This window comes from Salvia splendens, chromosome 16, assembly GCF_004379255.2.
Source record: "Salvia splendens isolate huo1 chromosome 16, SspV2, whole genome shotgun sequence".
Lineage (NCBI taxonomy): Eukaryota > Viridiplantae > Streptophyta > Magnoliopsida > Lamiales > Lamiaceae > Salvia > Salvia splendens.
This window is the reverse complement of record NC_056047.1, coordinates 9,601,430-9,615,150: the sequence shown is the minus strand read 5'-3', so window position 1 is coordinate 9,615,150 and position 13,721 is coordinate 9,601,430. Positions and strand designations below refer to the sequence as shown.

General features: G+C 36.1%; 2 protein-coding genes across 2 annotated transcripts; both read left to right on the top strand.

Moving 5' to 3' along the window:
- The first annotated feature begins 3,047 nt into the window (after positions 1-3,047).
- Positions 3,048-9,492, top strand: LOC121771812 (nuclear poly(A) polymerase 1-like). Its single transcript, XM_042168701.1, has 12 exons — positions 3,048-3,751; positions 4,478-4,555; positions 4,635-4,742; positions 5,251-5,313; positions 5,385-5,546; positions 6,195-6,308; positions 6,395-6,457; positions 6,582-6,911; positions 7,746-7,910; positions 8,018-8,881; positions 9,044-9,117; positions 9,231-9,492. Exons 1-12 carry the CDS (start codon positions 3,635-3,637, stop codon positions 9,274-9,276), a joined length of 2,184 nt encoding a protein of 727 aa, XP_042024635.1. The 5' UTR covers positions 3,048-3,634; the 3' UTR covers positions 9,277-9,492.
- Positions 9,493-9,948: 456 nt separating this feature from the next.
- LOC121770560 (E3 ubiquitin-protein ligase RHA2B-like) lies at positions 9,949-11,132 on the top strand. The gene has a single exon (XM_042167293.1). It carries the CDS (start codon positions 10,141-10,143, stop codon positions 10,642-10,644), a length of 504 nt encoding a protein of 167 aa, XP_042023227.1. The 5' UTR covers positions 9,949-10,140; the 3' UTR covers positions 10,645-11,132.
- The last annotated feature ends 2,589 nt before the right edge of the window (positions 11,133-13,721 follow it).

Below are 13,721 nucleotides of genomic sequence, written 5' to 3'. Positions count from 1 at the left end.
CCTCCCGGTCACGATGGATGTACCGTCGATTTGATCTGGTTCGTTGAGGAGGAGGAGCAGGGGTATTCGCCGCGACATATGCTTCGTAAGCGGCACGATGTTGTTCGTAGTATTCTTGTTCTTCGCGTTCCGCTTCCGCCATAATATGGGTGAAATCCATTTGAGATTTTGAGTGGGGGATGAATGTGTTGATAGTTTGTATGAGAATTATGAATGAGAGATGAATGAGAGATGATTTGATGTGATAAATGGATGATGAATGTGTGTATTTATAGATGATTTTGGGGGAAAAAAAAATAAAAAAAAATCAAAAAAATTCAGAAAAAACGGGAAAAAAACGGCCATATTTTTGGGATTTGGAAAATATTTTTTTTTTATTTTTTAGCATTATTTATAATTAAATACCGATTTTAAAAAAAAAAAATAAAAAAAAGTTTAAACACAACGGCTATGCCGTTGACGAATGGGAGCGCGCCACGTGTGCGTCCGCTGGCACGGACGTGCTCGATACATCGAGCAGCGCCGTGCCAGCGGCGCGGCTGCAGCGGCGGCGGTCCTGCGCCTTGCCAACGGCGCGGACGGCGGTGGCGTCTTTCGCCACCGCTGCGGATGCTCTGATGTACATCACTATCATCCCAACGGTTTAAGTGGTGTTATTGAATTGTCTCTGAATATATAGTTAAATTTATGCTGTTTATTTTCTCCAAGATCCATCCTGATTTTTTTTAAATGAAGAGTTTGGGTGTGTGGTTGGCATCAAATTAAATTACGAGTACATAAAGTTACAATTACTACTATAATTTAATCTAAGGATAAGAAAATTGCAATTTATATTCCCCACCCATTTTAAAAGCAAGAAAGACAGTAGTATATCATTTAACCATAAGGCCCATGACTTGGGAGTTTTAATATTTAATGCATGCAAATCAAACCAACCAGTCAAATTACCCAACTTCTCAAAATCAGTTCTAAACCGATCTGTTTTTCGTTTAGACAATCTTAAAATTGATCAACACAAGATCAAAATTTGCAACTTTTGTTTGTCAATAGAATTTCACTAATACATGAGACATTAATTTTGAGGACAGGATGAAGCAAAGGTCCCCGAGCTGTCTGGATGTGATATGGTCAGATTCGATTTCTCTCAACATTATTTACCTAATCAATTTGCATGATTCCGACAGCCATATCAATCATGCACTACCAAGTCTGTTTATTTTTTTTTTATTGCTTTTGTTTTCCATATTCCTTCTTAAATAAAAATGTTTCACTACCACCAAAAGTTGGTGCATCAACTCTGAATCACTTCTTAACAATAATTTTCTTCATTATTATTTCCTTTTTGTGTTTGAAATGATTGTGTAATGCTGCGCCACCTATGCTTAAAGTCATCATTTCCTTTGAATAAAACTCAACATATTTGAAGTGGGCTTCTGATGCGTTTCTTACTGGACTGTGTATATTGGGCCATTGCTATAAATTCACAGCCACTTCCTTGGGTTGAATAAATGAACTATCAATCTATGGTTTAAAAATGGAACGAATCAAAATACATTGTTTGGTTAGCTTAAGATTAGGTGGCAAATTAATAACTAACCTAAAATTAAATAGATTGCATTGCATATAAAGAGAAGCAAGAATGAGTTCTCTTCATTGATAGTCTCGGACAAAGCCTCTAAAATGTCTTTGTGCAAAAAGAAATAAAAGGCCATTCGACAACATGCAATATAATGTTGGGCATTTTTCTTCCATAATCTTGTGTTAGTGCGAGGGGGAGTGACAAAAAACAAAGTCACGACAAGAATCCAACATTTGGGAAAACAAAGTCACTGATTTCCAATGATAATGAAAAACACTCTCCATAATTTTTGATGATATGAGAGGGAAAAGACAAAATTGAGAAAAAGGCCTTAGTACGTGTGGCCCTTAACAAACATATTACCTTTTCTAGCATCCTCTCTTCTGCAATTGTATAGACAATTATAATTTGGGTAGAATTTTTTTGATTTGCACATGGAATAATAATGAATAACTATAAGTTGGAATTTATTTATTATATTTAACATGGTTATATACATGAATCTGTATTTTCAATTATTATTATTTCTAAAAGCAGTTAATTGCATTACATTTATATCTAAGAAAAAGATAAAATGGTGGTATTGATGATCTGTTATGAACCTTTTTATACTTTAAGAGAGAAATACATAAAAACCGTTTCTAGGGGTAATATGCCAAATAAACAAGTTGGTTGAAATTTATGGGGGATAAGTTATGTCTAAAAAATATTACAATAATGTTTTCCTTCATATTCAAGAAATATAATTCTAAATTATGTAAACTGAATCTCAGAAACTAGTATAGATTAGAGATGCTTCTATCATCTTTTTTTAGAGCATATTTAGCACGAGATACGGCATAATAGATGTCAAAATAGTCAACATATTAAAAACAAATTCCACATTTCACGTCATTACCTTCATGTTTTGTAAATGTATATTACTTCCTCCGTCCGCGATTAAAATTATGTTTTTACCATTTTGGTCATTTGCAAATAGGAATTCCAATTTCTTTCTAGTATAAATGGTAATAGATTACACATTCCACTAAATCATTTTACTCACATTTTAAAAAAATTAATATATAAATGCAAGTAGATCCCATATTTCGCTAATTTTGTTCTACCCACTTTTTACATTTCTTCAAAGAAATAGTAGAACTTTTAATGACAAATAGAGAGAATTATCTAATATGCGATATTATTATAATTTATGTATAATTCTCTTATTTATTATGATTCAGATCTTATATGGAATGTTCGGTTTGCAATATCGTATCTCGTGATAAATATATAGTGTTTGGTTCATGAGATTTATTAACTCAGACATAAATGAATAATCATAAGATAATTAGTCATAGCTACTTTATATAACTAAAATACTCTCATAACTATATTCTAAATTATATCTTAATATTATTTTATCTATAAAATCAAACGTATCTTAAGTTCTAATTGAGCGAATTATACTCTTTTTAGGTGTCCTCCTGTAAGCTCTCTCTCTCTCTTCACGCGCGCGCACACACGCTCACCTCTCACGAGTTAATTGGTTTACAGTTGCGGGTAACTCCAGCGTTTTCATTGACGTTAGGGATTTATACTGTTTCCAGAAGACCCAAAGGCCTCATCGAGAACGAAATCCAGAAAAAAAGAAAAAAAAATCGATTACCGGGGTCTCGCTCGATGTACTTTTGGGTTTTCGATTTTAGTTACAGCGTAGCTGTGTAGTAGAGAGACAAAATTTGAGGGAGAGGTTTATCTATTGCTCAAGGGTTCTGCCTTTCCAATTTCGTTTGTAACTTTCCTGTTGCGAATCTGGAATTCAATAAAAAGATTGAGTAATACTGCTTTTATTTTTATTTTTTTCAGTTGATTGATTGTTCGATAACCTAATTGTTGTCTATTTTTTCACGAGAGCTGATTGTTAACTGTTATCGAAATAAGAAAGAGAGATTTCTGTGGCTATTTTCTTTGTTATTTCACTTTGATGTTCTGAGAGAGTGAAAAAAAGAAAAGAAATAAAAATTATTAGCAAAGAGAAGGAACTGCGTTGAATTGCTGAGAAGGGTATAGTTAATGGGTAGCCCTGGATCAAGTGCTTTGGCAACTGCAACTCGTGTCGGATTATCCGAGCCCATCTCGACTGGTGGCCCTTCAGAATCTGACGTTTCTAAGACTCGTGAGTTAGAAAAGGTTGGTTATTTACGTTCTTCAACATTAGTTATGCACTATTTAGCTGTACTTTGTTTGAGAGGTTATTGCTCTTATTGCCATGATTGCTAGAATGGACCAAGGGGAAAATTGAAAAGAATAGTTTGGTTGTTTTGTTGAAAGAACAGGAGAAAAGATAACTAAAGGGGAAATTTATGCAAACTGTTCGACAAAGAAGAAAAAAAGGCAATGAAGGGATATTACCTCCTCAATTCCCCCCCCTCTTGGCGCCATTGCCTATAAATTTACTTAGAGAACAACAACCTGAGAATTTGTTGTTTCTTATTTGCTTGCTTTATTCTCTTACCTTACATTAGTAATCAAACTTATCAAACCCCAGTAGATGGTTAGTTAGCAATCAGAGAGGGTAGGAAACTTGAACTTTTGCTACTTAGTAGAACCTAATTTGTTGATGACCATATCACTGTACTAGCGTAGTAATAGCAGCTTCTTTGTGTTCATCGTGTAGTAAAATTGCTTACCAGCCCAACTCTGCACAAGTGCTTCTTGTGATGAGCTCAATTTTGTTTTGAGGGGGTTCTGGGGTAGAAAGAAAAAAGCTCATCTGGTCTTGTTGTTGGCAGCTTTTTCTATACTCTAGAACTTCTAATAACTCTTTTAACGTCATATACTTTTTTTGTTTCTCTTTTACCTTTTCTCTCTAACTAATGTAGCCTAACTGCTCCCTCTTTTTCTATGGGTTGCCAGTTTCTTGTAGATGCGGGATTGTATGAGAGTCATGATGAAGCTATCAAAAGAGAGGAAGTTCTTGGTAGATTAGACCAGGTCACCTGTTTTAAACTTCAAATGGTTTACTTGTTTTACAGTTGTTAAATATGAATATTGATATTGGATTATTTCACAGATTGTCAAGACATGGGTGAAGAATGTTAGCCGTGTTAGAGGTTATAATGGATCAGTAATTCAAGAGGCAAATGCAAAGATTTTCACATTCGGTTCTTACCGGCTTGGTGTATGATTTCCATCACTTTTACATGCTTGTTTAACTTTTTAAAATTTTCCTTCAATAATCTGAGATGACTTTTTTGGTAAAAGAGTTAAAAGTCCAAAGTTCCTTCAATTGTTTGGGCAAGATGGAGTCTTTAGTAGTTAAGATAAAGTCAGTAAATGTAATCTTCTGTATGGATGTTGTTCTGATTACCAACTATCTTAAGAACATGATCACCTAGAATTGTAAAAGTTCTCTGCTGAAGCTATATTTTCATCAAAGTGTTAACAGAGTTGGTATTTGATCTTTCTATGGCTAAGTGGTGATTTCAATGGATTTTCATGACTGATAAGTTGGTAAGGTTTTAAACATGACTTTGGAGAAGCCAAATTACATTATTGACCCCAGAAGAATATATGATAGAGTATGATTTTTTTTATCAAGTCTTATTATTGAGATTGCGGTTGCAATCTATAGAGATTAACAGGCAGGCCTTTGAGGACTGAATTTATCATCTTTCTTCTACTTATAGGTACATGGTCCTGGTGCTGATATTGATACCTTATGCGTCGGACCTAAATATGCTACTCGAAATGTAAGCTTCTTGGTTGACATCTTGTTAACGGATGATTTATGAAAGGAAGATGATACCTTTTTCATATACAGGAAGACTTCTTTGGCGAACTTCACAGAATGCTTTCAGATATGCCTGAAGTACAAGAGCTGCATCCTGTACCAGATGCTCATGTACCGGTGATGAGGTTCAAGTTCAATGGTGTCTCTATAGATCTACTTTATGCAAACGTGTCCCTGTGGATTATTCCTGAAGTATGGATTTTCTCTTTGCATAACTAGTTTGTAGTATGTACACATTTTTTGTTTGATTCCTCTCTTCTTCAAGTTTTACGTACAATGATACAATAATAGAAAATGTATCAATATGTTTGCCTTTGAGATTATCTTATGTTTCTTTCCTTATCATTTTCCTGTTAAGTTCAAGTGAAGTTTTATGACTAAACAGTTAGAATTGGGTTTGCTCGATTGTGGTATTGTGACTATTGTCAGTTATCATCCATGATAGCTAATTGTTGGCATCCTATATGGGGATTTCCTTGAATCCAAACCTTTGTAAATTTGCCAGTGCTGATTTGATACAATCTAGCACGTCATATGGTTCCTTCAATTGGTATATTTAGTATTTACTGACCTGATGCATTGAAGCAACTCTGATTTAAGTCAGTAGATTCAGTATGAACTATTTGCTTTCCCAGAAGACCCTTTGTCTTTTGTTTTAAATTTTTTCCCCATGTCATCTGTTCTTGCAATCAGTTTTCTATGTGTGTGTTTGTTCCGGTGATGAGACTGTTGTGAACAGCATTTGGTGATATCTAAAATATTTGATATGGTCTTTCTTGAAAGACTACTGAAGTACCTTTCTGAATTAGTCTGATCCTTTTCTTTCTCATGCTAATTCAGGATTTGGATATTTCACAAGAATCTATTCTCCAAAATGTGGACGACCAGACTGTTCGAAGTCTCAATGGTTGTAGAGTAACAGACCATATATTGCGCCTGGTCCCAAATATTCAGGTGTGAATTGTACAGTTTTGAATTATTTGTTGAATTATGATCTCCTTGAAAATAGTTTTTAATATCAATTTATGTTTCATCCATAGAGTTTTCGTACTACACTGCGATGTATGAGGCTGTGGGCAAAGCGGCGTGGAGTTTATTCAAATGTGAGGAAATAAAATTATGCTTGCATGTTTGGCTTCTTCTCTCGTGTTTATAACTTTATATAATGTATGCAATCATTTTAGTTAATATGCAGTCTTTCTTTTAAACTGCTTTTCTGCTAGCCAGGTCACTGGTTTCCTTGGTGGTATCAATTGGGCATTGCTTGTTGCCCGCATCTGCCAGCTGTACCCAAATGCTCTGCCGAGCATGTTGGTATCCCGCTTTTTTAGGGTCTACAATTTGTGGCGGTGGCCAAATCCTGTAATGTTGTGTCCAATTCAAGAAGGATCTTTAGGACTTTCTTTCTGGGATCCTAGAAGAAATTATAAGGACAGATCACACCTGATGCCCATAATAACTCCTGCATATCCCTGCATGAACTCCAGCTACAACGTCTCAACAAGCACATTGCGAGTCATGATGGAAGAATTTAATCGGGGAAATGAGATATGCGAGGTATTATAATTCCTTATTCCCCCCAGTTATATTTGGATGATTGTTATTCGAGATTAGCTTGTTTTCCTAATGATAGTTTCTTTTCTTGACTCCAAGTTATTAACTCAAATGTAGGTCTGCAGATATGACTCATGTGTCATGGAAGTCAGGATAGTTGTTAATTCTTCTATTCATAAAGAGTTGGCCTACTTCATCTTTTATCTACTAGTCATTCATCTAGGCTGATTAGATTACTCAGGATGCTGCAAAGGTCCAGTTTGATAAGAGCTGAATTCTGATATTTTTCTATGGAAACCATAAATCCAAAACCACATTCTTCCACATGGTTAGTCCTCAGTAAAGGTTCCTATCCGGAAGTGAAAAGAAGAGACACTTTTCTGTAATATAGTAATTTGTCTGGAATCAGCTTTAGTGATGATATAAGGAATATAAGGAGTAAGGACTTAAGGAGCATAGTTGTCCAATCCAGTGTTTTCGTCAGTAAATAGTTCGTTATAATTGGACGTCTTAGTTTTTCTTCATGTTTATGGTTGTATGCTTCACGCTTGGTGTTTAATTTCATGATATGTCGATTGCTATGTTTTCTGGATTACATTTTTTGCTGAAGGTATTTAATTGTGCTTTCCACCTAACAATGTTTCGTATACACTATACAGTATTGAATACTGACATACTGTACATGTTTTTGGAAATAAATTTAGTTTTAGCTTTTGTTAAAACTGGCTTCTAGATTCCTGTCTTGATGAAATATTAGGCAGATGGTTCTGCTTTGTGATTTCAGCATGCATTCTTCTAATTTACTGGTCACTTAACTGTTCTAATCGTGCATGGCAGGATATAGAAGCAAACAAGCTTAGGTGGGAGACTCTCTTTGAGCCTTTTGCTTTCTTTGAAGCATACAAAAATTATCTGCAGATTGACATAGCAGCAGAGACTGATGATGACTTGATGAGCTGGAAAGGTTGGGTTGAGTCCCGGAAACGTTTGCTTACCTTGAAGGTACTGCTTTCTACCTTTTGATTCTCGTAGTTGTTTGATGCTAAATCAGTAATTCTGATTGGCTGTTGTTTTCCATCTGTTGTATAAATTTGCTGTCAATAATTCAGATTGAAAGGGACACAAGTGGGGTACTTCAGTGCCATCCACACCCTGGTGAATTTTCAGATAAATCTAAGCCATTTCACCATAGTTATTTCATGGGATTGCGAAGGAAGGAAGGTGCTAACCCTCAAGAAGCTCAGCAGTTTGATATAAGGATGACAGTCGAGGATTTTAAGCGTGATGTATATGCATACTCGTTCTGGAAGCCGGCAATGTGGATCCATGTGTGCCATGTTAAACGGAAGGACCTACCTATATTTGTCTTTCCTGGTGGAGTCCGACCATCTCCCCCCCAAAGAAACTCTGAGAGTCGTACGACTCTGAGATCACTTGCATCCTACCCTGTTCAGTCTGATGCTGTTGTGAGCAGAAAGAGGAAGAAACTAGACGAACCCAATAGAGGAACTAGCTTGACTGAGTCTTCAAGCACTGGTGCATGTGCCAGTGATGCAACTTCATTTGATCCAAGAATTTTAAGTAAACAACCCAAACCTGATATTAGTGCCCCCAAAAGTGAAGATGGAGTTGCTGAGAACCTCCCTATACATGCCCAGGAAATTCCAGGACTTGATCAAAGCGAACTTGCTGCTGAACCTTCAGCTTCTGCTGGTGCTTTCCCTGTTCCAATGGCAACGGAGAAACATGTCACTGAGCAGTCTTCTGCACAGATTCCTCTCACAAACCAAGCTTCTTCAGAAGTATTCGATGGGCTCGAAGGTGTTTTGAAGAGCGAAGCCCAGAACAATGCGGAGGCAGAAGGAGTTGCACAACCAGAGTTGTTCCCAGACGAGCAAGCTGTAGAATTAGCAATAGCAGGGAATGGCACCGCCTCCATTATTCAACCCAAGACTGACATAGAGGAGCTAGAGGTGTTGGCAACTAACCTTTCTATGCTCTTGTGCATTTCATGTTCATGTTTGAAGATGCATGGTTACATATCTTTGGCTTAAAGTTGCAATTGAAGGTCATGATGTTCTTGATGCATTAGGAAGTGTAGGTTTGGGTTTCTGACATTTTCATCGTGTATGTAGCCTCTGGAACTGCCTGTATCAACTGCAATCGCGTCTGCATCAGCAAAAGTATCAGCTCAGAAGCCGCTTATCAGGTATCCATCTATGGAACTCGATGATTCTATCCCAAATCATGATGATCTATTATGCAGCAGCAGCAGCAGCTTGTAGTGGTTAGTAAAAGCAAATATCACTGCTTATGTTACAGGTTCAGTTTCACCTCTCTGCCTAAGGCAACTGGTAACAGTGCATGAGTCCGTGCAATCATGAAACGACCTCTTGAGCTTGAGGAAGGGAGAATGGTACGACGGAGGTCTTGTTGCTATATATAATAAAATATCGAAAACTTAGTCCTTTTTGTTGAGATTGGATTGGTTGTGGCGGAATGTTGTTGTAAATTATACAGTTTCATGTTCAACTGTGTAACGGAATGTGTTGCCTTAAAAATGCAATCCAATAAATTCTTATAATTGAATGCTCTTTGTTATAATTATTCTACCGTCCGTTCCACACAATTCAGGTTTAGGGAATACAAATTTTAAAAAATTTTGCGTTTCAAGATGTTTCAAGTTAGAATTTTATAATCAAAATGAATAAAGCTGCATGCAATCAAATTACTAGTATTTAATTTGTAGGTTATTGTCTCGAATTTGCAATCAAATAATTATTTTATTTATTAGCATAATTATGGTTATTAACGAGTTTATGAGTTACCGCTATCACCATCATGTTAATCTTGACTAGGGTCTTATAGTTTATAGAATCTAATTCATCGATTGATACACACACTCTAATTTAGTTGGCTCAATATGTGATCGATATAGTGGATTAGATAAAAATGAAATAAATTTATAAAAGAGATTGAGAATAAAATAAGTGAGAATACTAGTAATATACCGACTACAGTAGTACGTATGAGCAAAGTGCAAAATCTCCAACTCTTTCGGCACTTTTGTCTTCTCTCACTCTACATAAAACAGTGTGTGTGTTTCTGTTTCCCACACAGAGACAATGGCCTTCCCTCCCTCTCCCTCCCACGTATATATCTCCTCTCACATATATACACGCATTCTCCATCGCACATCCAAAACCAATTCCAATTCCAATTCCACCAATCAATGGGCCTACAGAACCACCTCTCCGACCTCTCCTCCGAATCAATACTCATAATCACCGTGGTTCTCCTCGGAAAAAGCTTCAGCTACCTCCATTCCCTAATCCTCACCTTCCTCCACAACCTCGGCCTCCTCTCCCGGCCTCCGCCCTTCCACGCCGACCGCGACTTCGTCTCCGCCTTCAACCACGTCGTCGGCTCCGGCCTCGCCGTCCTCTGCGACCAGCTCGCCCTAAACCACGGCTGCTCCTACCAGGATCCGGACGCCGACTGCGCGGTGTGCCTCAACCGCCTCGCTCGCGGGGACCGCGTGCGCAGGCTCGCGTGCCGCCACGTCTTCCACAAGGACTGCTTCGACGGCTGGCTTCACCACCTCAACTTCAGCTGCCCACTATGCCGCGCTCCTGTGGTCTCCGACGACCACGTCGACTGCGCGCGGCAGACCATCTGCTGGATTGGCTCCCACCTCACGGCGCGTGAATCGAATTCCCCCCCTTTTTTGCCCTAATTTTTTTGTGATCGTTTATTCTCTTCACTTTCGGGGGTACATTAGACTTTTTACCCCTTTTAGTTGCATTGCTTTGTTCCTTTTTGCCTAGGGACAAAAGGTGATTCGCTCACCCCAGGCGCCCCCATAACCCGGCCCGACATCGCTATGGAGGGGTTCAAACACGGTACCTCAGCGGCCCATTAGGTGGGAGGAACTTACACTGGTAACCAGCACACAAGGAGCCACCACAGTGGTGAAACTCACCCACTGCGGCTGTCAGCATTCGATCCTGTCTGCTTAGGGACAATCTACCACCCAGGAACCAACTGAGTTAAGCCCGTGCGGGCACTTTGTTCCTTTTTGCCTTTCCAATTGGAAGTGGGTTGGTTTTGCAACTGTTTTTTCCGACTTTGGAATATGTTTTCTTTTAATTTTTTAATATGAATAACTGTGTTTACTAGTTAAGTATATTTGTTGTTGGATCATTATGCATTTATTTTGTCCGATTTTTGGGTGCAATAACTTACTGTATAAATAAGGTTTAGAAGTAGTGATTAACTTATTTTTGTAATTACTGGGAAAATTTAAGATTTGGCCACTACTATCATTTATAGCCATGGCTTTATCCACTGGATTCCAATTGGTGATTGAAAATATTAGTGGTGACGTATTTCAGGTGCATTGAACTGTTCAAGACTGAGTATTAAATTTATGTCCAATTTTATGGGACCTCCGTGATGTCTTTGCCTAGGATGAATTTCCAAATTAATGAATTTTTATTTATTCAATATTAAGACATAATACTATTATTATTATTTGATAAGTAGTATTCAACTAACTTGAAATTTTCTAAAATAAAAATTGACTTTATTAACAAGGAACATAGGGGTATAAATAAAGGCTATGCTACTCGCCAGTTCAATTTGCTCCACTAGATGCGTAACAGCAAAAGAATTTTATGTAGGTAAATTGTTTTGTTTATATTTCAACGCCTGAGTTGGAATAATAGCCATAAACACTCAAATTTGGAATGGACGAATAGAAAGAGTTGCAAGTTGCCAAGTGAAAAGCCAATAGATATAGATAGTTGGTATTTTAATTTTTAGTGATTGTGATATGCGTGGTGGACCACTTTTGTAAGGTATGTTGTGGTGAATTATTTGACCCTCTTTGCTAGGGCATCAATCAAAAGTATTTTTAGATGCAACTTGAAGCAAATGCCATTGCTACTACTAGTAGTAGTAGGAGTACAATTTTTGCATGCCAACTGAAAATTCGGATAATAGTAATTCAAATCATAAATGTAACTGAATTTTGATAGGTTTTATAAGACTTGATAATGAAATACTTATTAAATCATGAAATTTTTAATATGACATGATTTTGCTAACTAGATCAGATTTTAGTAAAATCAGAAAATGACATATCGCTAATGTGGCACATTTGTGGTGGTGTGACACACACGTCACATTAAATGTATGAATACTAGCTTGTAAAATCTTGAATTTTGACCAAGTTTTGATTTTACATATTGACTTACAAATTTGTCTAACTTTGGTTTTAGGATTTAAATTATTTTTATCAATGTTAGCTCTTCATTTACCCCTTGTTGTGGTGACTTGAACCTCCAACCAATTAGTTGGCGGAAAACATCTTCCCACCTAATCTACGCTATCATCAATTCACTATTTTAGGCCGTGACTTACGATTTAGGATGGAGTGGAGAAATAGGAAAAAAGAAAGAATATGCTTTAAAAACCGGACCGGCCGGTGAACCGACGAGGCTACTGGTTCACGGTTCAACCGGTCCGACCGGTTCAATCAATGATCGAACCGTTTGACCTTGCAAATATAAAATTAAATATACTATAACAAAATATATTAAATTTAGTGAGTAATATATTATAATTAATAGTAATATATAACAAAAATATATATTAAACATTTTAAGTAAATTAAATATTAGAGAGTATTTAAAATAAGTGAATGGTAAAATTTAAATAATTATTAAATACATAAATTTTTAATTAGTGTAGAAAAAAAGTACATATTTTACATATATAAATAGATAAAATTCATATTATCTCGAAAACATTTATGTGGTGAAATAATATTATAGACAATATATAAAACTAAACATGAATTTTTAGTTAATTTGGATAAATATATACTATAATAGTATTATTAGTTAATACATAAAATGAAACTTGAATTATTAGTAAGTTTGGAGTAATATTTAGTAAATATGGAGTAATAAACTATATTAATAATATATATAATATTAGATCTTAGGTAAATTTTTTTTCATATATATATATATATTATACTAATAAAAATAAAATTTAGTGGCTGATAATTAAAATTAAACATATCACAACTAACAATCATTTAAAAGTATAAAACTAAATACAAATTATTAATTTGTGTGGACAAAAAGTTATAGATTTAATATATAACAATAATTAATGTTCACAATATATCATTCAAGATCATGTGGCGGAGTGGTAGAGATGTTGGTATCTTACCTAGAGATCTAGGTTGGTCTCATATTTTAAACATAAAAATTGTTTCCCGGTTTCCGATTCAAGGCGGCCTAACATACTAACGGTTTTTGGGCCTGAACCGGACCGGACCAACTGCCGGTTCGCGGTTCGGCCAGTCCGGTCCGATTTTTACAACACCTAGTGGAGTAGTAGTATTATTTATGCATTCTTCCATTTAACTAAATTTATAGTTGAGTCAATGAAAAATGGTTCAAATTCTACCAAACTAGATTTTGTGATTTTGCGAGAATGTATTGTTCAGTTGGTGGCTTATTACAAAACCAAGATTTTGAAATTTATATGTTATTAATCTAGTGGAGTACTAATTTGGCCATCTCGTATTTTTAAGAGGTCATTTCAACATTAACCTGGGCATAATGCAACTTGTTAACAAAAGTAGATGAAATTGAAAGTTCAGTTTTTTCCAAATAAATATTTAAATTTTAAAGTGTTTGTCCAAAGTCAGTCTGGTCAAAGTTCAATAATTTGTAGGCTAATTGATAAATGACATCGTTTAATTCGTCAACCGCTTAGATTTACTGCCTCTACATC